At 37.8% G+C, this 24,330-nt stretch overlaps 1 protein-coding gene across 1 annotated transcript in view; it reads left to right on the forward strand.

Annotated features, from left to right (window-relative positions):
* LOC149227920 (uncharacterized) overlaps nucleotides 1-22,864 on the forward strand; it is a 51,880-nt gene extending 29,016 nt beyond the window's left edge. The window contains exons 4-6 of the mRNA XM_089380621.1: nucleotides 22,254-22,319; nucleotides 22,413-22,478; nucleotides 22,859-22,864. Of these exons, the coding sequence (XP_089236747.1) occupies nucleotides 22,254-22,319; nucleotides 22,413-22,478; nucleotides 22,859-22,864 (138 nt within the window). The remainder of the gene's footprint in view (nucleotides 1-22,253; nucleotides 22,320-22,412; nucleotides 22,479-22,858) is intronic.
* The last annotated feature ends 1,466 nt before the right edge of the window (nucleotides 22,865-24,330 follow it).

The raw sequence follows: 24,330 nt of genomic DNA on the forward strand, positions 1-24,330 counted from the left end.
TGAGGTTCGGTGAATTTCGAATCCCAAGGACAAAATTCGGCGAACCCAGTGACTTAGATGCAAGGAAAGACTTAATAGTATAAGTCTTTGACTTCAGATTCTTCAGTCTTGTTCTTCTTTGGTGGAGCTTCATCAACAACATTTGCATGTTCTCTTTCTCTCTTTTTATTCCTTGGATTTTCAGGACATTGACTCTTGTAATGTCCCATCTTATGACAATTGTAGCATTCAATCTTTGATAGATCAACCTTCTTCTTTGGTCCTTTGAATTTCTTATATCCTCCCTTCTTCTTGTGATTAGCAGAGTATGCATTGGAGGTGTTGTCCTCATCTTCTTCCTTCTTATTATTTGCTAATGAGATGCAGGCTTCTTCTTGACTGCAAGCATTCCACATTTGTTCAAAGGATGGTGTGTCCTTCCAACTACTAATACTTGATGCAAAAGAGCTCCATGATTTTGGTAGACCTAATAGTGCAGCAATCACAAGTTCCTTTTTTGGTATAGCTTCATCAATGGCTTGTAGTTCATCTCTTATTTGGGAGATCCTCACAAAATATGAAGAAACAATATCATCTTTTTTCATCTTCATTGTTCTTAGTTCATTCTTGAGACTGGCTATTTGTCCAATGTTCTTGATGGTGAATAGTTTGGAGAGAGCTTCATACATCTCTTGAGCAGTATCTATGTTGGATATGTAGGGGATTAGATTGTCCTTTACTCCATCTACTATTAGATTCATGGCCAAGATGTCTGTTTCCCTGTACTTTTCCTTTCCTGCATCATTTGTTGGTTTCACAACTTTTCCTAGAACAAAATCCAATACTTTGTGCTTAGCAAGGATGAGATCTATCCTCTTCTTCCATTCCCTATAGTTGGAGGCTCCTTCTAGCTTATTTTCTGTCTTCATTGAGGTTGTCATAGAATTTACAATGTCGTCTTTTCTTGATATAGATAGTAGGCCTTCCTCTTCTTATATGATCCTTTTCTTTGACCCTTTCAATAGATCTTCAAGTTGCCTTTTTCTTTCCTCCTTTACCTTAGCTCTGATACCATGTTAGAAAATTAGAAAGGCAGAAAGATTCTCTTATGTTGATAATTATTTGTGATATTCTTGTAGTGTTATTAACTTTCTTTATGTTCTTTTATCTTCTTTTCATCAAACAATCATCAAATCAAAACATGAAGACCAATGATACTAGATATATGTTGAGAAATATAGGAGCAGCTAGATTAGGTGATTTCTCTTACTTTGATAGATGCTTGTGATGTTATTTTACTTAACTTGAGGTTCTTGCTATTAATTTTTTCTTTCACTTGATTATTGTTGTGTTTTTTATCATCAAACAACTACCAAACGATGAAAATCAATGAGAAAAAAGGACACAAAATGTAGGCTGCTAGCAAAGGCCAAAACCTCTCCTCCTGAGAGGAAAACCCACAAGAATTCTTCTCTTCTTATAGAATGTTTAGATGACGAATTCCAAGAACTATGACCTTAGAAAAAGACCGCTCCAAGGCCAAGTCAAAACCTCTTCTTGATGAGCTACTCTTCCACAAAGTCAACGCTAGTCAAAACTGCATCTACACTTTAGAATTTCGGCCCTTACTTTAGAATTCGGTCATTCCTTCAGAACTACACTTTTTCGGCTTGCCTGTACTTTCTTCAATTTCGCATGTGTGAGAGGATTAGTGGCTGAAATCGCCTTCTCTTTCCTTCGCTCAAGGAGCTTCTTCTTTCTTAACAACTCGGCTACCTTCCTTGATCCTTTTGCTTCCAGATTTTGACTTCTTCTAAGTAGGTCTGTAATTTGGTCTTCTTGCAACAAATTGATGCTCTAACTTTTCACACGTGTGGAATGAATTTGCCCAAATAGTCCATACAAAACTTTGGTTTCTTCCTCTTTTATTCTTCTCTCCTTCGCTGGTTATACTTGTACTTCAACGAACTTGTTGGATGCCTTCTACAAATGAGGTCGAGCTCTTTATATATAAGCTTCTTCATGGTGGTCAAATAACTGTTCATGAGGTTGACTTATCACTACTTGTAGGCTGACTTCTCTTATGCAGGCTCAAACTTCCCAAATTTTCCTTTCTTCCTTGTCGATGTTGCATCTCTAGATTTAGTACTTCAACAAACAGTCTACGATGGAACCAAGAAAGTTGTTGAAGACATCTCCCTTACTTAGTCAGTCGAGATTCACTTCCTCCTCATGCACTTCGTGTCATGAGGACGAAGTTACAAATGTAATCCCAATTTAACTATACAGATTTGATGATTATCTCCTGTAACTTTGATTGTAACAACCTCTTCTTTATAAAAGAAAGGTCTGTCGAATGATTAAGTTAATCTTTTAATCTCTTAGTCTTTTAATCTTTTAGTCTTCAGAGAGAGATTAGGTTGGAGAATCAAAGAGTTAGAAACAGAGCACTAGCACTCTGAGATTTGTAATGTTGATGAATTGTTAAGTTGTAATCCTTCTTTTTGATTAATAATATGAGCAACAGTTGTTAAGATCAGTGTGTTAACTTACTTCTTAGCTCTATAAGTTTTCAAGCTTACCTTGGTAGCTCGACAAGGGCCCACTGAAGCCATCAAGGCAAGTTTTCCTCTTTTTAAATTATTAAATAGTTTAGTGTTTGAGTGATAATTTCTTAGTTTAAATTGTATTTGAGTTACAAATTTAATGATTGATTGTTTGAAGCACAGGAAGGATAAGATTTGAGATCTCACCATTCACCTACATGTGCCAATAGTGAAGACTCTTATCAAATATTTCCTGTACTGGTTTTGATTGTTGTAATATCCCTTTTCAGGAATATCCCTCAAACACAAGCAAACTCCAACCAGAGATGGACTGGGAGGGTGTTTACCAGATATGTCGCATCTGAAAAGAGGACGAGATCTGGAGGCTACTTGGCCCTTCCCAGACTCTGTCTAAGAGTATAGAAGAAAAACACACAAGTGGTATAGTAGCTGGGAAGCTCAAAGAGATAAAAATAACAGCGAAGTCACCTGACACTGGGATTCGGGATTCGTGGTGTCGGATTCGAACACGTTGACCCCCCAGAACAGGACACGTAGGATTCGTTATATATATATATATTAAAAATTAGATATTTCTTACACAAATTTTAATTAATGATACAAATTTATTGATTTCAAATATAGATCTTCATCTATAGCTATTAGCATGCATAGTACCTACAAAATTCAAATACATGTCAATCTATTATCTATTTCTTATGCTTGGCCCTCTTGTCACCACGAGAAATGTCTAATTTTTTAGTCTTGTTGGAAAATCAGGATCTTTGTCATTAATATCACCCTCTAAGCATTAATATCTAGAGGTATCTTTGTCATTACCTCTGTATCTGTATAGGGATCTTTGTCATTAATATCACCCTTTAAGCATTAACATAAGATAGAACAAGCATAACATGTCAAGTCAAGATTTTGTTTGAGTGATGCGTACATTTTTGGGAGGGTCATGATACAGGAGTTCGACAACCAATGTCACTAACATCAAGGTACATAGAGGGATTGGTGCTCTTGATTAAATACGAGTTCCATACCCTAATACATGACAAAATTCAATGGAAACATTGCAATGTTACTTGGGAGCGGGGAGCGGGAGCGACCATTTTCAGAAGCTCCCAGTTTGGGAGCGAATTCGGGAGCGATTTTTTAAAAATATATATATTTTTAATATTTTTTAATTTTTGATACATATATGTCAACAAAAACATGTAGAATGATGAATTAGATATAAAAAACATAAAAAAAACATAGATTGATCATTGAACCATATCACATCAATCATCTAGATTCTAGAAATTATAATCTTCATCAACCATGTCCACAAGTTAGTAAAATACATATTACAATTGCAACATAATGAGTCTCGTGAATCATGATTCATCAAATTCAATCTTAAAGTTTCAACTTCAAGCTTTCAAAATTGAAAATTCAATATATAACATTTATCATCATTGATCACCAAAGTTGTACTTGTAAGCTAAGTTTAACGATTAACCATTACAAGAAGTAATATCTTAGATATTTCTAAGTCCTAACTTCTAACTGTTAACATGAAATGAAATGTTATAAAATGAAACATGAATAATGAAATGAAATGAAACAACTTTAGTCTTTCACGAAGCATCATATTCATAATTCACAATCATTACCAATGAGTTATAATTGCCAACTTCAAACTTCAAATTTTCATTGTCACAGTCATATATTGTTTACAAAAAATATCATTATGATATGAAAGAGTCAAGAGTCAAGAGTCAAGGACTCAAGACTCAACAGTTATGAAAACTAATAGAAACTAGAAAAGACAAGTAAACTGTAAATCTACATGTGGCCCTTGCCACGAGAGTCTCCAGGAGTATAAGCAGGTCGTGGTGGTCTTCTAGGAGTCTCCCGCACAGACCGATGACCAGAACTAGAAGGCACATGCCCTCCACGTGAGGGTGTAGATGGAGCTGGCGATAGCAAAGGAACAAGACTCAGACCTCGAGCATTGCTACTGGATGGTGGAGGTGGAGGTGGCATGGCTGCTGCAGCTGCAGCTGCTTCATCTTCATCCCTTATAAGTTCCTCTTCCAGTTCTTCAAGATGCACTATACCATCCTCCAAATTGTCATCCTCTGGGTGATTGTCCCAAATTCTATATGTGGGATCCTCATAAGCCTGATCACAGTAATGACTCAACAACCTCAAGTTGTAGTGCACATAAACCAAGCTTTCTGCTCGGTTTTCATTGAGTCTGTTTCTTTTCACATTGTGTATGAAGCTGTAGGTGCTCCAACACCTCTCTGCAGAAGAAGTATTCACAACCTGTGATAGAACTTTTTTTGCCAATTTTGGCAAAAGTCCATGGCCGCCATATGTTTCCCACCATGTGAGAGCATCAAATCTGTCTCTGTCTTCCATTGCATGGAAGGTACCAAACAAACCAGTGCCACTGAAGTATCTGCCTATTTCAAGGCGCACAGCTGCACATTCCTCCCTGTCAGGTATCAACTTTTCCAATGCTTGCAAATATCCACTAGTTACCTCTGCATCTAAATGGGGTTTGGTCCTAATCCCACCCCCTGGTGCAGGTTGGCCCAACCAAGATGTAGAGTAGTATTTTGGCGTAAGGATATACGCCAAGCAATGTAGTGGAAGATTAAGTTTATTCCACCGTACACACACAAAATCGTGAATCATTTTGTACAAGTCGGGATCTTTGTTATGAACAATATCTTTTATTTGCCCCAACATGTTATCCATCTGCTCATACACCTCGCCAATCACTGGTTTGTCTATATTTGCAAACCGAATCATGTGATAAATGGGCTTGGTGAAATCCAACAGTTGCCTCACACTTGTCCAAAACTGACCATCAAGAGCGGCCTCCTCGACCAGTTCAAAACCTTGCCTGTCAGCTGCATTTGTAGCCCTTTCCTTTTATACCTGCCAATGTGGACTTGATACCATACTAGCCAATGACTCTCTTACCTTCAAAAGGCGCCCGAAGGTGAGGTAATAACTACCAAATCTGGTCTTCGCAATCTTCAACAACTCCAATCTCGAGTGATTGCGGAAAAGGCCATGTGTATTGCTATGATTGTAATAAATTTTATCATTTGTTTGTCTTTCTTGTACAAATCACCAATCCATTGGTATTGTGCATTTTTGTTCTTGACAACATCATGCATTAGAAGGTTCAATGTGTGAACCAAACATCCAGACCAAAATATGTTGGGGTATTTATCCTCAATAATTGCTCCCGCTGCCTTACAATTAGGAGCATTATCAGTGATGACTTGGATGACATTGTATGGCCCAATACGGTCAATTGTTTCAAGTAATGCTTCTGTAATGTTGATGCTAGTCTTGAACTTGCCTGAGTAATCATGTGCAGTTAGAAAGATGGCACCACTAACAAACACAACAAGAACACTTATCAATGGCTTGCCTTTTACATTTGTCCATCCGTCAGATACAATGGACACCCCATGGTCAGTCCAAGAACTTGTCATTCTATTCAAAGAATGTGATATTTTTACTTTTTCATGATCAAGTCCAACAGTTCTTGCCTTGTCATACCCAGGGCTCTTGTATCCTTTAGGGGCATCATTTATGGCAGAAACCATTTCGTGCCAATAAGGTGAGCGAAGAACATTGAATGGTATCCCACATGCATAGAGAAACCTGTAAACCTTTGAATCCACATCATTCCTACACCCCTCATCAAGGAAATCTGATATGGTTCTATGCCTTAAACCTGATGACCCTGTGCCTCCATATCCACTGCCTTGGGAGGACGCTGAAGGAGTTCTTTGTGCTTGTGATTGTGAGCTTGGTTCAAAGAAACCCCTTGATTTTTTTGATTTGTATTGGGCTTCCTCCTCTTCCCTTTATGTATTTGGCTCTATCTGCTGCTGACACCGCTGGACAAGTTTTGATTCCTATTTGTTTCTCTCCATCCCATGGCCTTTTCCCGCAGAGGTGTTTTCTGGCACGGGTGTATGAACCTGTGTAACCATTGTTGCAATGGGGGTAATGAAATTTAGTGGTTCCACCCCCTTTCCCTGCTTTAGGCCTGTTAACATATTTCCACAATGGGGTTTGGTCTTGTTTAGTTTTTTGAGAGTCATGTTCACCCTCCTCCAACTCCTCTTCACCGGGGTTTTCATCAAATCCACTTTCTCCAACTTCTTCATCCCCCTCTTCATTTTGGCCCCTCCGTTTCCTACTCTCCAGCACCATAATAACCATAAAAGGGACCAAGTAGAGGAAAATCCCAAGAAATATAGCCAGGTCCATGATGTTTGATATTTGTAGGCTTTTGAATCTGCAAATTAATTTAATTTATTTAGATTAATTAATTTAATATTTTTAATCTATTAATTTAATTTAGATTCATAATTTTTTTTACTAAATGTAGTTAATAAACTAAATTAAACTACCTAAATTACTGCCTATCTAAATTAAACTCACTAAACTAACTAAATTACTAAGTTACTTACCTCTCTGCAGGCTTGCTCCTTGCTCCTCGCTTCCCCTCGCTCCTTTGCTCTTGCTCTCCTTGCTCTGGCTCTCATTCAAGTGATAATGAAATGTTTGTTTGCCCCATTGGGCTTTTAAAACATTTATTTATTTATTTATTTTTTATTTTTTTTTAATTGGAAATTTTTTTCGCGTCCGCGGCTTTTTTTCCGCCCGGATCGCTCTCGGCGTCGGGCGATTCGCTCCCGGAGCGAATTTTTAATGCTCGGGAGCGTTCGCTCCCCGATCGCTCCCGAGCGTTAAAAATTCGCTCCGGGAGCGACGCTCCCGATGTCGCTCCCTAAATTGGCAGGGAGCACAATTTTTTTTATCGGGAGTGCGCTCCCGAGCCGCTCCCGCGCGGATTGGGAGCGGGAGCGAGGGGGGGGAGCGCTCCCCCGCAACACTGAAACATTGCAATCCCTCAATCCTAAAATCCTGAAAAACTGATAAGTCTGCTGGATTTTGAATGAAATCTAAAATCTACTTTCTCCATATGAAATCCAATGAGGCCGGAACCACTCTCAAACATCCTGAGTCATTTCATGGTAATATTAAAAATTTAAGTAAAAGGATGAAAATGAAGATTAAGGAGAATGTCACTTTTACTTTCAGAATTTAACATTACCATGAATACCATATCAATACTAGGGCCTAGACTTGATCATTAAGCTGCCAAAACGCTTTCCAAATGAAAATATGCGTGGCTATAATGACCAAATGCGACCTTTTCATACCCGTGCAGGTCACTTTTGCCGCCTAACGAGTCTTGAAAACAGGACACGCTGCCAAAATCGTGACACGCAGTCGGATTCGACGAGTCAAAATAGGACACGACGTGTCATGGTTTTTGGACATGAATCTGGAGAGAATCGTGTCAGACACGATGGATTCGGGATTCGTGGGGCCTATAGGATGAATCCGGTTATCTAGAATAACAGTAGTGCAACATATAATAATGTATACATGGAATATAAACAGATACACCAGAAATGCAGAGAGAAATGCTATGCCATTTTATTATACTGAGTGATGGAAAGAGTACAAGAGGTGATCAGAAAGATAACACCTCGACTTGCACAAGGCAAGTGAAGAAATACACTCAGAATGGTAAGGAAATGGCCTCTCTTTGAACTGCGTCCAAGCTGCCGGAGAACTGTTCTCCACATAAACCCAATCCGGAGCTCCTACCAAAAGAGACTGCATCTTCCTCTCTCAAGACTGCGCAGTCATCAAAATGCTCAGTTCCTCCTCAACTCCAAAGATCGATCCTCCTGCAAAAGACTAATGAAACTACCTTGCCCGAGCAGGCACTCGAAGTCCCCCGGGGCTAAGGGTGAGATCTTCGAACGGAGACACTCGATGCACTAAACAGTGCTGCAGACAGGCTAAACAACCAGCGTGCTCTAAGTCGAAGTGACTAGCTCAAATGCAACATAATCGAATGCCAAAATGAGGAGGCTCCTCTCTCCTTTATAGCGTTGGCCTCTCTCAAAACTCTAAGGCCCACTTCCTCCAACATAGCCTCTCTCTTGCCACGTGCTCCTCTCCATCTACGCAGTCCCTCCAAGTGTCTACGTGGGCCCCCTTCTCTACGTGGTCCTTTGGCCCCCCCTTGGCTCCCCTTTTAAGTTACAACGTTGTGCTACTAGGGAGTGACTTTATTCAAAAGTGAGTTATGTCCCCCTTTCCTCACCTTTTTATTTATAAATAACTATAGAAGGCAAAATTGAGCAAAATCGAATATTCCAATTAGCCATGGCTAATTAGGAATATTACAATTGCCTTGTTTAATAATTGAATGCATTGAATTGATTTGGTTAAGATTAATAGTTGTAGGAAACAAAGTTAAGTCCATCTTGTTATTTCATGAGCCTATAAATGGAGGAACTCGTTACCTGATTTAAAATATTCAGTTTACAGTGTTTGAGCATTGTGTGGCTTTTCATTAATTGTGTGATGAAATGAATTAAAGTTTGTAGAATGAAGTGTTAATTTGAAGTACTCACTATCTAGACTATACACAACAGACAACAAAACTTATCTATTATTGGCACATATAGTGCATCAGCTCTACTGATTACGATTCCCTAGTCGATAATTAAGTATTGAGGCAAACACTTATACCTATATATATATACTCATATAATTGCCCCAACATTTTTGGTGCCGTTGTCGGGGAGCTGTAAATGGTGATAGATTTGTTTGATGGATTGTGAGTAATATTGAGGATGACCTAAGGGCAGAGAGAAGACGGTAAGACGAGAGGTAAGAACCTGCGCATCCACTTTGGTGGGGTCACTCCAAAGTTAAGTTGTCCTCTCTTTTGGTAAGTAGTTAAAGTTTGATGATTTTGTTTTTATGAAAAGAATTAGAGATAGGAAAGGTAGATTTATTTCATCTAAAACCACAGAAAATATATACGGTCCTAAAATTGTAACCCCAACTAATTCTGCTAATTGTTATGCAAGGAAAACACTAAAGGAGGAAAGTTCGGTGATAGTAGCAGAGGAGACATCAACAGAAATCAAGACAGTGGTAGAGGAAGTTTAGACTGTAGTGGGGACAATACCTTGGAACATTGCAAATAATCTAGTGACTGAACCATCATCTTCTGCAAGTGAGACATCTCCAACTGCCACAAATCTTAAAGTGTGGGAAGGAACAATGGAAGGAGAAGAAGGAAGAGTCGACAACTCGGAAAACAATGAACCAAAAACATTCAAATTTCCAATCCTTGACATTACCAGGAATGTCAATATGAAGAACATTCCCTTGTCATCATTACCTCATTTCAATGGTATGACATCCGAAGATCCTGATTCATTTTTATTTGAATTTGATATATTGTGTAGAAGTTATAATTATACAGATAATGCTCAAAACTGAAACTTTTCCTAGCCACCTTAAAAAACTCTACATTAAGATGGTTTATGAGTCTAGGGGAGCATACTATTACATCTTGGGATGATATGAAATCAACCTTTCTGCAAAAATACCAAGACTACTGTAGACCTAGGGATGCCTAGAATGACATCTTTAGAATGCAACAAGCTGAAGATGAAAGCCTAGAAGACTATTTAGAAAGGTTCCTTTACAACTACCAAAAATCCAAACAAGTTTCTCTTGACCTAGCCACAGTTAAGACCATTTTTCTAAAAGGAGTACGAGATGATTGCATAGAAGTACTTAACCTTATGAGTTCGGGTGATGTTTATCAAAAATTATTTGCCGAGATTGCTGAATATTGTAAAAAGTACTCCCGCAGTCAAGCCAAAGCTGGAAAAAGTCCTAGAGAACTTACAAGTAGAGTTGTCAAACCAACCACAAGTGGGGTAACTAGGACAAAATTGGGGAATTTGTTGGACAATTTTAAAACTGATATCCTTAGTACCATTAGTAACCAACTAGATACCCTCAATAGAAAAAGGAAGCAAGAACAGGAAAACGTTGCTTTAGCTATCTTTTGTCCTCGTTGTAGGAAGAAACATCCTGAAAAGGAATGTCCCCTTAATACCCTAGAGGTTTGTAGAATTTGCACGGATAAGCACTCAACTGAAGAATGTCCTTCGTTACCAGGATTGCAAGCTATATACAAAGGGGGGATAGAACCGCAAGATTCATCCTATCCCTCTAGGAGACCATGGAGGCAACAAAACCCCTCCATGTCCCAAGATCCTTACATGCAGTTCACTCAACAACAATGGGCCCCTCAGATGCCTTATTCTCAATGGGGACCCCAATCATTACAAGGAAATTCTTGGCAACAAGGTTGGAGGGGAACTATGTATGGACACATACCTCCACAACCTTACCAAGCACCCTCTTATCCAAACTACACACAATATCCTTCAAATATTTCTCAGCTATTGCCAGGGTTTAATCCACCCCTCTTACCTTCGTTCCAACAACAACAACAACAATTGCCCATGAATCCAAATTCACAACAACCTGCTCTACCCATGAATCCACTTCCTCAACAACAGTTGCCTATGAACCCAAACCCACAACAACTTGCTCTGCCCATGAATCCGAGTCAACAACAAGTACCACCGAATCCAAATCCCCCTCGACCTACTCAATTGCCTGCACAACCTATTCCAAACCCTAATAATAAACCAACTCAACCTGTGCAGAATGTGGAGTTGCAAACCTTCCCTACTTATACCATCACTTTAGTTCCAATCAATGAGATTTGGTTAAGATCTGGGAAGATATTAAACAAAATAGGACCTATAGTCATTATTCAAGAAGAACAACCAACAAATTCACCTCTTGAAAATGAAGAGGAAGATTTTCCTCTTGGTGAAGAAGAAAACCCTCCTGAAGTAGTAATCAATTCTACTACACAACCTGAACCATCTCAAGAAATTACTCAGCCACCTTACCTAGAAAGGTTGCTTGTTAAAAAGCCTGAGGTCCCACCAGAATATGACTTAGAGGCCGAACTACGAAATGTCTGTGTGAGGATACCCTTGTTACAAGCCATCAAATATATTCCCATTTATGCCAAGATTGTAAGGGACCTTTGCATTAAAAATCTAGGAAGAAAGAGGAAGGATCCCCCTGTTATCAAGCTAGTTGGCCAATTATCGGAAACCATGTTAGGGATGCCTTCTAAATACACTGATCCTGGGAACCCGGTAGTGACCATATAGATCAATGGTACCTCTTTACCAAACACCCTTGTTGATCTAGGTGCAGCAATAAATGTCATGACTGTGGATATCATGCAAAAGCTGCAGCTAGAAGGCTTAAGGCCCACTCAAACTTTATTGGAATTAGTAGACAAATCTATTGTTAAACCTGCAGGAAGCCTAGATGACATATTGCTTGAGATTGGTGGTGGTTGGTGATGAATTTTATAATCTCCCTAGCCTATGCTGTGACCTCCTTAATCCATTCTGTTTTTGCCTCAATCTCCTCTAAAATCAGATTCAAATTGTGGATAATACAAGGAATCCAAATATGTGATTGTATCTACTCTCAAGAATCAAGCCTACAACTTTGCAAACAGATGCATTATCTGTGATAACTTGCACCACATTGTTCTGGCCCTAATTGTTCAATAGCAGAAATTAAAATATCAACAATGAACTTACTATCCTTTATCTCATTCGAACAATTTTATGCTTTGATGAACATGGCTCCTTTTGGTGATGATGCAATGACATTAATCAAAGGCCCACGTCTTGTATCGGTCCAACCATCTGAGATAATGGAAAGCCCTGTACTACCACATGAGTTATGAATTGGTTCTTTGAACATCATCAAGAAGTTGCCTCTCTTTCTTCAACAAAACTGTTTTGAATTTTTCATAGTTTGGGGCCTTGGGCACTTGTAACCTTGAGGAGATTTATTAATCACTCTCACCAAATCCTGCCAATATGGGGATCAAACCACGCTAAAAGGGATGCCACAAGCAAAGATGGCCCTTGCCACTCTCAAGTCAACTTCTTCTCTCCCTTGACTATCAAGCATTTTCAACAATCTACTTTCTTGAGTTGTAGATGATGGCTTTGATAACTTTGCTTCTACTTCTAGTGCCCTCCATTTTCTTGCTTCCTGAACAATCCTTGGTTCAATGCTATCAGACATGCGAGGATTGCCAGTGCCTGTGCCCGTGCTAATTTTGCTTCTTTGCTCCTTCAAATTTTGAGCATCATCGCTCTCGTTCTTGAATATAGCCCTCACCTCTACATTTTTGGTATGTGCACACACATCAATACCCTTTATCTCTTCATGCAAAATGTGAGCCTTCACTCTTGTGTAAGAGCCCTTGAAGGTCTTTTCATTTTTGCATAAATTGCACTTCCATTCCCATGTACCACCGGAACCCATTTGCTTCACTTTGGTAACATACTTCCATAGAGGATAATATTCTTGCTCCCTGGTTGCTTGAGTGGATTTAGGGGCACTTGAAACACAACTTTGAGAAGCCATGAATGTTGCAAAATTACAATAATACAAAATGAAAAACTCACCCAATTTAGGGGCACTTGAAACACAACTTTGAGAAGCCATGAATGCTGCAAAATTAGGAAATGAAAAACTCACCCAACTCACTGTTGCCCACGCTCTTCCTCTTGCTACCCACGCTGCAAAAGGCAAATAAATTCCTTGCTACTGCTATAGGAAGCTCTTCTTGCAAAACAATGTGTGAGAAATGAATGAATGAAGTGCCTTTTTAAAGAAAAGAAGAGGCTCATAGGGTTTCTAGAGAATTCTATTCTTTTCATTTTCTAGAGAATTCCATTTGTATTTTTTTTATTAAATTTAGTTAACAACCACTTAAAAATGGTTTATTTGTGTGTTTTGGTGTTAGATGGGGCCCACACATTTTTTCCACTCCTTGAGATGGCCCAAAAAGTCTAATTTTTATTTTTTATTTTTTGCTTTCAGCGGCCAAAACTTGGCCTGTAGCGGCTAAAACACCACCGCCTGTACGGTACAATGTTTCGAAATCATGAAACGCCATACAGTACGACCGACAACGTTTCGGCCCTGTTTCAAGGTCATTTTGCGCTGTCCTCAGTACTGGTATGCCACCATTTTTGGCGTTTCCTGCAACATAGGGTTGATCAAACCCTTGACCTGCCCATTGATTTATTGGCTTATCTGTGTTGGTTGATGTAGCTCGGACATGTGTTCTAGCCTCAAGTGGTGTCAGTGAGGCTAGGAACACAAGAGCAAAAAATATCTCTAAGCCCAAGTTATTCTTTTGAATGGAAATGTCTTAATTAAATTAATTAATCAGTTTTTAATTATTTTCCTAAGTTATAACTTAGGGAAATAGTTTAATTAATTAGTAATAATTGAGATATGGTCGATTTTCTTTAGAGACTTCTAATAAAGTTTCTAAGTGATCTTAGCCATTGATTAGATCATTTCAGATCTAGATCTTGGCTATTGATTTCTCAACGAGAGATTATAAAGGAAATCAATGGGCAGCCTTGGAGATCATTCGTTGCAGTGAAGAGGGAGTAGTGATAGCATGGGGTTTGACATTAATGAGTGTTTTAGAAGGAATTGAAGCAGTAAATATTTTTGGAGTTTTCTTTCATCACTATTCTTCCAGTTTTCGAGATCTGGAGGAGGAATTCTCCCAGAGTTATTCTTTAGACAGAGAGGTCGAGATTGCTAGGAGGAGGCTGTACGAGTTGCCAATTTAGTAGATCAAGATTTCCAGTTGCAGAGTGAATTGCTGTGTGAGGTTGTTGAGGGAGCCCCTAAGCCTTCAAGTGGTCAGATAGACTTGTCGAGGTGAAGAAATATTTTGTCGAAGCGTTGCCATGGTTTGGCAAGCAATTGTAATATTTATCAATTGTAGAATTTGTTGAAGATTAATAATAAAACCCTCAGATTTGAAGAATTGGTTTTCTCTTCGGGGTTTTGCTAGGGACGTTTTGTCCAAAAATAATTGTGTCCATTTTGCGGTTGGTTTTCTATCAGAGTTTCCGCAATTTATTTATGTGAATATTGCAATTGTGCTTTTATTCAGTATTTATAGAAAATTAATTTTGCTCAGAATTAAATACATTGGATAATTATCAGTTGATTGCAATAAGCGATATTTTTATCGATTTTTCACATGGTAACAGAGCAGATCTGAATCGCTAAGGTTCACTGCAGTAGATCAATGCAAGGGTTTGGAAGAGAAAGCCAAGGGTTTAATACCCAGATCGATTTCTTCAGTTTGCTTCAGATTTACTTGGAGGAATTTTACTAGTGTTATTTTTGGCAAGAAAGAGGCCGAATTAATTAGTGCGAATTACCAGTTTACCAGTGTGTGTTGCCAGAGATAGTTTCCTTTTCCAGTTGCCAGATCAGTTTTTCTGGAGGCAGTGCAAGTTTCTGAGAGGGCCAGTGCAAGTTGACAGAGGAAGTGCGAGATGTCCAATAATAGTCAAGATAACTTGTAGGGGGAGACCATGAGGTTTTCTAGATACTTTTGTTAGCTGGCAGAAGAGATTATTTTATTTTCTCTAGAGCGCTTCAGAAGGATTGAGGGATCAAGATAGGTTGGATGGCACATCTAAGATTGGTGTCTGGAAAATCCAGTGCCTTCTTATTTTGGAAGAGCATGGATTGAAAGAGTTTGCTACGACACATATTGCTGTACCAACATATCCTATCATGTTGCATGAGTATAGGAAAGATGATGCCAAAGCCATGCATGTTATTCTTGATGGGGTCCAGGACCACATAGTTCCACATTTAGCAAAAGAAGATACAACCAAGAAGATGTGGGATGCCATCAACAACTTTTCCAGGATAAAAATATGAATCAGAAAATGATCCTAAGAGAGACACTGAGAAGCACTAGCCAAAATAAAGGAGAAAACGTTGTCGGTTATCTCGCCTGCAATAGGATAGTCAGAGATGAGCTAGTAGACATTGGAGAGAAGGTTGAGGACGAAGAGCTTGGGAGATCAGTCCTAAATGGGTTTCAAAAGAAGTGGGATGTTTTCATGCAAGTGATTAGAGGAAGATCAGATTTTCCTACTTGGGAATGCTTGTGGAACGATTTCACACAGGAGGAGCTTCGACTGAGCCTTGTGAAAGGCAACATTGGTACTTACTACTAGCAATAGTTCTGAGCAAAAGGGAGATGATAGCGATAAAATTGCTCTTGTTAGCAAGGGCAAAGTGAAGAAGGGATTCAGTAAAGGGTCTAACTCCAAGGAGGAAAAGAAGGACACATCGAAGATCAAGTGCTATGGCTGTCATGAGTTTGGCCATTACCGTAGCAATTTCCAGCCCAAGAAGAAAGGTGACAAGAAGGGCAAGAAGCAGATTGCGGTAGTCGCATATGAGCTTTCTAGTTAGATGGGGGATGAATTTGCACTCATTGCTCGCAACAACAGTCCGAGAGAGTTGTGGCGTAGTGAAATGAGCCATGGGGTATTCAAGGTGACAGGTGTTCCAAATGTGAGTACGAAGCACGATGGTGTCTAACGTAGAACACCTTCCTCGCTAAGAGGGAGTGCTGACTGATGTAGCTTGGACAAGTGTTCTAGCCTCAAGTGGTGTCAGCGGGGCTAGGAACACAAGAGAAAAAAACATCTCCAAGCCCAAGTTATTCTTTTGAATGGAAATGTCTTAATTAAATTAATTAATCAGTTTTTAATTATTTTCTTAAGTTTTAACTTAGGGAACTAGATTAATTAATTAATGATAATTGAGACATGGTCGCTTTTCTCTATAGACTTCTTGTAAAGTTTCTAAGTGATCTTAGCCATCGATTAGATCATTTCAGATCTAGATCTTGGTCATTGATTTATCAACGAGAGATTATAAAGGAAATCGATGGGTAGTCTTGGAGATCATTTATTGCAGTGAAGAGGGTGTGATGATAGCGTGGGGTTTGACACCAGTGAGGGTTTCAGCGACAATTGAAGCAGTAAATATTTCTAGAGTTTTCTTTCATCAGTATTCTTTTAGTTTCTGAGATTCGGAGGAGGAGTTCTCCCAGAGTTATTCTGTAGACAGAGAGGCCGAGATTGCTAGAAGGAGGCTGTACGAGATTTCCAGGAGGAGGCCATACGAGTTGCCAATTTAGCAGATTGAGATTTCCAGTTGGAGAGCGAATTGTAGGAAATCAGTGCAAATTGCAGGAAAGGTTGTGTCATGTTGCAGAGGAAGGCTGTAAGCCTTCCAGTGGTCATATCAACTCGTGGAGGTGAAGAAATATTTTGCCGGAGCTTTGGCAAGCAGTTGTAATATTTATCAATTGCATAATGTGTTGAAGATTAATAATAATTGTGTCCATTTTGTGATTACTTTTCTATTAGATCGCAATTTACTTTTGTGAATATTCAATCGTGTTTTTATTCAGTATTTGCACTAAAATAATTTTGTTCAAAATTAAATACATTGGATAATTTCCAATTGATTGCAATAAGTGATATTTTTATTGATTTTTCACAATTTGGATCCTTCCCTTGCTGCCCCTTGCACTCTTCATCGAGCCTTGCACGCTTGAATGCAAGTCTTTCTTCACCCAATCACTAAGATTTGACTATCTCACTGTGTCTTGTGCTCAAAGATGTGTCTTCTCCCTTAGCTCAACCTTCTTATTATAAGTTTAAATTATGACTAAATCCAAAACCCTAATCTCCAAAGTGATCGACGAGTGAGATTACATCTCAACATCACTTGAGATCACTGGTTGAGATATATCTAATTCACTCATGTAGATAACCTTTGCATTTCATTAGATTAACTCTTCTCATAAAACTAATTACTTTAATAATTAAAATAATTGCTAAGGTTAAGAGTCAATTAGACAACTTCCACGTGTCTAGATGCTTAGACCTGTGCAAAAGTACTAGTTCGAGCTACAAACATTAGCACAACAATGTTATAGTTGTTCTTACTCAATTCAAATATCCTTAGTATCTCTAGTTAGTAAATGATTATTACCAACTAGTTATTTTAAGTTATTTAAATGGCCATATCACAATACAATCCCCATTGTCATGTCTTCAAATGATCCATAAGTAAATAATGGGTAATGTTGTCACTGAAATTGTACAGTTGATGTGCGGCAACGTTCAGGGTGGGGGTTGTCACTCTGATTGCTTCCCTCTTCGTTGTAGCTGTCTCCCTACAACAAGCTATGGGGGGTAGTCCCTATGAAATGTGAAGATGGGAGACTCGTTGGCAACCAACAAGTCCGGCATACACAATTGAATGGTCTAGCAACTTGGTTGAATTAGCAAGTTAAATGATTTTGATTAAATTATCATGGAAGACAGGTGCCTTAAATGGAGTCAATTACTTGCTTAAGACAAATTATTTACCAAGTCACCGAATGAACAATTGTTGCTTCATGGATGCTTCACTATCCTATATGAAATGCAAATCCTACACTCTATATGAGATGTAGAATCTTGGTTAATTTTAAGTTGTATGTCTATCTAAGTGTACCCTTCCTATTAATTGTTTCGAATTTAGTCTTTACTCTTTAGAGTAGGTCGTGAGAGAGAAGCCAAGGGGAAGCAAGCTAAGGCTTAATTAACGATAACTCCCCTTAGGTTCTAACCACCCGATGCCTCTAGCGCTGCAGAGACTGTGGCTCTGACGGCTGCAAGGTCACTGTGTTAACTGCTAAAGAGGTGCTAGACTCCTCAAATTAGATGAGAAAGGTGGGCCTATCTCTTTATCGACCAAGCTTTTGCTTGGAAGTTAATTAATTAATGCAAGAGACTAGTCCTAAAATGCAAATGCAAGATATGAGTGCTCTTAAGGTTAGATTATTAAGTTTCTTAAGTATTTGGTTACAATGATCTTCAATTATGAACAATGAAAACAATGATAATCTTCACCACAAGAGAAAGTGCACAACTTAACGGTGCCAGAAAATGTTGCCGGTAATGCCAATAGACAGATTGCTCAAGTGATAAATACGACAAGATCAATGCTTCTTAAGACAATTAGTAATATTCAAGATTATGTCAATGAATCACCAATATGCCAATTAGATACACAAGAGAGAGATTCAGATTTCTTATTACAACTATGATTAAAATAGCATCCACAAGAGATATCCAATTTAATAATGAACAATGTACCCAATAATGTTAATAGCAATGAGAAGCAAGATCACTATGTTACTTAGAGCAGATTTCATCAACAATTACCAATCCAATTAGAGCACTTTTGTGTGTGAATGCAAGAGGTGCAATTAGAGGCCAATGACCAAATTTTAAGTCCAAATCACTTCAACCATAAATCATTATAAATTATAAAAGTTCATTAGCCAATTTTAGAGACTTACATGTGATTTATTACTGCTGCAACCTTTTCAGAGGTTTGCAAATTTATATCAGCAGTCAAGAAACAATGCAAGATATCAAATATAAGCTAGAAAATCAATGCATTAAATTTCCCAATGATATCCAATTGATTATAAGACTGCTTAGAAGCTATGGATCAGACTTTTAATGTTCAGATCAGACCTCAAAATAACATATATCAGACTTGCAACAACTCAGAAAATTAATGATTCAATCCTTCATAAGCCAACAAGATGCCAAATTATCAATACCAAATAAGCTTCAATGATTATCCAATTAAGTTAAGTGATTTATTAGATGATAAGATAATGAGGGGAAGAGAGGCAAACCAAGAAGCCTAAAGGCCTAGTTGAGCGTTAATGAGCTTGGCTACCTACAACCACCAAGTTAGCTTTAATATTGTTGCAAAACCACAATGTTAGCCCACTCAAACAATGCAAAATTCAGAGATGACTGAATACAAGGCTAGGGCAAGGGCTAGAAGGCGAGGAAACCCTAAGACTAGGGCTAGAAGAGGCACAAGACAAGGCTAAAGGCCAAAGAAGGGCAAAGATAACACAAATGAGGCTGAAAAAGAGGGAAATGAGCAGAGATGAGCCCACAAGGGCTGACGTCAAGCCCTTGGAGGTTGACGCAAGGCTAGGGAAGGCTCTAGAAGGGCCAACGGCTAGGGTTTGATCCCTTTGGGGCTGCAACAAGGGGCTTGAGAGGGGCCGAAAGCCTTAGAAGGCTCCCCAAGCCTGTGGCTAAGCTAAACAAGGGAGGCCGAGGCCTTTTCAGGCCTGCGACTAGCCAAACCAAAGGGATTGAGGGGAAAAGAGGTCCAAGGAGGGGATGACGGCTAGGAAGGAGGGCCGAGGGCCCTAGGAGGCCACAAGGCTAGAAAAGGATAGACAATTAGGCCCCTTAGGGCCTAAAAAAATTTCGAAACCCTGCAAACAATTTTTTTCTACAAATTTGTTGCAAAAAAGGTTGGATGACTTCCTTATTGGGTTGGACGACTTCCTTCTTGGATTGGACACTGATTTTAGAGGCTAGATCTAGCCTTCCTAGGCCTAGATTTGCCTCAAAACCCCAACAAAATTCTTTTGATCAACTTGAAGTTCACCTACAAAAATGAATCAAAGAATACCAAACCCCAAATATATATACAAAATATAAAACCCCAAGCGCTGCACAACAAATGGATTAGAAATAATTTACAAATTATTTACACATTTACAATATTTACAAAATAGTAAATTTTTGGAGAAATAATTTTGGATAAATGGCAATGGATGAATATATTTAGAAAAATAGATATTGGCCAAACCCTCTTGCAAAATTAAATACCATAAAGAAATCTCAAAGCCCAAACATAGTCAGCTCTTCCCCATAGTTTGTGAACTTGGAGACCAAGGGTTAGTGTACCTGCAATTATCTATAATATTCTCAAAGAAAATTGTTAGATCATATGGTGAATCAAACCTAAGATAGCATGTATCAATAGAATGTTCTTATCACCGAAAAATGAAATAACAATTATTTAGCAATATTCAACACAATATAGGATCACACATAACTAACACATACCACAGATCAACAAAAGAAAAACACCATGAACTGAACCCCAAAGTATTTCTATTATGATACAAAATGTTCCCAGCAGAGTAGCAGTTCAATACCAACATTCAAGAATTACATCATCCAAAGATATTCAATAGAAACAAAATGACTTCTTTATATAGAGAAACCCCTCTAAGTGGAAAATAACGGCTAGTTGGCTTGATCCTTGTCAAAATAATCTTGACTGTTGAAAATATCTTGATCATCTTTTAATCTCCACTGTTGAATTTTTTATTTTGAGGAAAAATTCGATTTTTTCCTAAAACCCACTTTTAATTAATCCACTAATTAATATTTTGGATCAATTTCCTAAAAATTTTGACTTTGACTTAATCACCAAGGTTCAATGTTTCAAATTTTCTTAAAATATCCATTTTTCCCTTGGTGGGAGACCTCCAAAAATTGATTTCTCTTTGACCCACGAATTTTTGATTATTTTCCACTTGGAAAGAAATTGATTTCTCTATAATTTTTTTTGCCTCAAAATTAATTAATTTTCTGGCTTAGGATTTAAATTTAATTTAGCCAGAAAAATTAATTAATAGACACTAGAGGGAATTTAATTTTTTCGACCTTCAAATATTTTAGCCATGGTTTCTGATTGTGAGGGACCATGCACTAAAATATTTTTTACATCAAGTAATTACCAATTCAACCCTTATAAGGGGAAATACACATTTAGACCTAGACCCTCAATAACTTACCCAATTCTGCGACACAATATGATTTAGTATGAAACCAAGTGTGCTTGTAATAAAATAATTTAGTCAAATGTGCTAAAATAATTCCCAAACACACTTTTACAATAGACTCGATATAACATTAGGACTCACCTAAGACCTTGTCAATGAATTCCACCCTAGCTTTGGGGTTTAAGCTGGAAGAAAAACTCTGTCGATTATCCGTGTTTAGAAACACACATAATTCGGTGAGGTTAAAAAACTTCCTAGGATGAAATTCTTTGCCAAAATTAGAGGCTTACCTAGGTGTTGTTACATAATTAAATGGTCATACTAACATCATTTACAATACGACTTGCAGAAATTGGGTTTAGAATGATATGATTGTGCTCGCTGATGACTTTGATCTTCGAAAATTTTTCTTCACTTCTTTGTACCCTGCTTCCTTGGATTGTTGACAAAGTGTGGTCAACAGGTAACTTGAGCCTTTGATCGTTTTGGAGCCTTCATCTTTCTTCAATCTCTTTATGGGAGGTTCTTGTAGTCATTTTTTTTTTGTCATGAAAAGTACAAAGACCAGGCTTATAGTCTTCGATGGAGGCTTATATCTTGTTTATGAGCAAAGGATACTTCATGTTGTTTGAATGTCTATTGCTTATGGATTCCCACAGCTTGAAAAGTACAAAGACTAGGCTTATTGTCTTCGATAGAGGATTATATCTTGTTTATGAGATAATTGTGCCTCATGTTGTTTGAATGCCTATTGCTTAAGGAGTTCCCTGCTTGAGAGTTGCTAACACATTTTTCAAGGATAAATGAATGGTGCTCACAAGATATCTTAGTTTTCTTCAATATCAGAATGTACATTGTATGCAAGACACCATGGGCAAATATATGGAATATGGTAATAAACATTTGATAATTACCAAAAAAGGGAAAATAGTAATGTGATAAGGTATGGCAAACTTCATTACAAGATAAATATGTCTATTACAAAAGTTAATTTAAGATTTTGATGTTCCATGTTCAAAATGTGAATTACTACTTTTATGACATGTTGGAACATTTTGATTTTCAATAGTTTGTAAAGCTAAAAGTATTGTGTTTACTGTGTTAATAAGGATCGTGTATCAAGACAATCTCGTGGATTTGGATATGTTACCTTCTCCTCTTACGAAGGTGCACAGGTAAGGGATTGCATAGGAGAATTTCTAACCATTGCTAGCTTCATTTTTTCTTGGCAAATGATTTCTCTTACTGATATGTTCAAATGACTGTAGAAAGCAATGGCAGGTCAACATGTTTTACAAGGGAGGACTCTTGAGGTCAAAATAGCAACCCCAAAGGTAATTTATTTGTTAATACTTACTGTTTTTTGAAAGAACCATTTTCATAATCTACTTGGAGCTATTTTAGCAAAAAACACTAAATCTCATCTTATTCGTTCTCAAGCACAATTGTTTGATAAATAGTGGCTGATAGTTATTAGTCTTGCATCTCTTGTGTGATTTATCTCTACTCTATATACAAGTTTTATATGGCATATGACAATTCCACCAATGTTACTATAAAATTTTACAAAGTAAGACATCATTGTTTATTCCACTTTTGAATGGCCATTATGAAATTTTGTCCAAATCCAACATGTTTTTTTTTAAATAACTTTTAACTTCCATTTATATATTTTTTAAATTCTTGTATGCCATATCGTTTGTCCTTTTTGCAGTGGTAAGTTGTATGCTTTTAAACCTGCAATTAAGTTTTTTTTAAGTATCCAACATTTTGTGCTTCTCATGCAAAGCCCATCAAAAGGGACCACCAACTGCCAAAAAGAGGTGTGGTGAAGGGTGATAAAGACAGAACCAAACATTGACTATAAATATGAGATAAGGAGCACTTTTTCTTCATTATAGCAAGTCATCTAGGTTTAATACATGATATACCTGTTTGAGATGATTTTTTCCCTTGAAGAAATGTATTGTCATTAATCAAATGCAATATTGTTTATTTCCCTTTTGGTAAAACATGTTTTAATTAACATTTAATATAAACATAATATGTAGATGAGCTTTTTATGGAACAAAAGAGTGTCCTCAAGAGCAACTGCCATAAGCACTAGCAATGAGAGTCATAAATACCACAAAATCAATGGCATAATTTTCTTAACTACCTTATCCAACAAAAGAATTATAAAATCTCCCATTAGTGTGATAAGGTTAGATAAGATAATTTCATTAATTTCCAACAAACGACCACAAAAGTAGGTCAATGGGATTGAAGAAGAGTACAATCTGTTAGAATTTCCTGCAAATCTATCTCCCGACACTTAATTCTTAGCAGATTACAAATCTACTGATTAATTGCATAGCTAGGTTCCTAACACAATAAATTTAGTGAAAGCAAAATATACCAATCTTAATTACAAAATAAGTGACACATCAAATTCTACCCAATCATAGTTCTTCATTAAGATTTAGGACTTACTCGGGCTCCCTTCTTGGGAAAATGGCCCAACTAAGGAAATGCATACAACAACTGGATTTGATCTAGATTATCGAGCCCTCCTTGGCTGATTTGATCTTTTTAATTTTAATTTTAATTTTTATCTTGGTGCGCAAGGGTCTTTGGAGGTCGAGTTTGTATTCACACGTATGGGAGAAAGAGGTAGTTTCTGAGCACGATTTCTTCCTAGGAAGGCCGAGAGTTGAGGTCGAGTTTAGTTGCTAGAGGAAGCTGAGTTTACTAGAGGTCGTGAGGCTGAATTTCCTTCAGCGAGGGCTGCACATGTGAGGCCGTATGCACTTGCAGAGGGAGGTCAAATTATCTTAGGAGGACCAAGTTATCTTGCAAAGGGAGGCCAAATTATCTTAGGAGGGCCGAGTTATCTTGCAGAGGGAGGCTGAGTTTCTTCGAGGTATTTCTGTGTGCCGGTAGTTGGAGAAAATAAATTACCAGAGCTTTGCCAGTTTACAACAAGTAGTCGTAAAATTTCAATCATAGATTTTGTTGAAGAATAATAATAAAAATTCTCATTTGCTGCTCTAGTTTTCCCTTCAGGGGTTTTCCAAGGACATTTGTTCGATGGTGGTCATTATTTTGTGTGTGTGCAATATTTTCTCAGTTCCCATGGTTTATTTATTTCACTTTGAAGTTGTAGTAGTGCTTTATTCAATATTTGCTGCATATAAAATTGAAGAC

The sequence above is a fragment of the Pinus tabuliformis genome, chromosome J (genome assembly GCF_031772625.1).
Source record: "Pinus tabuliformis cultivar Carrire ecotype Pingquan chromosome J, CPIR1, whole genome shotgun sequence".
NCBI classification, from domain to species: domain Eukaryota; kingdom Viridiplantae; phylum Streptophyta; class Pinopsida; order Pinales; family Pinaceae; genus Pinus; species Pinus tabuliformis.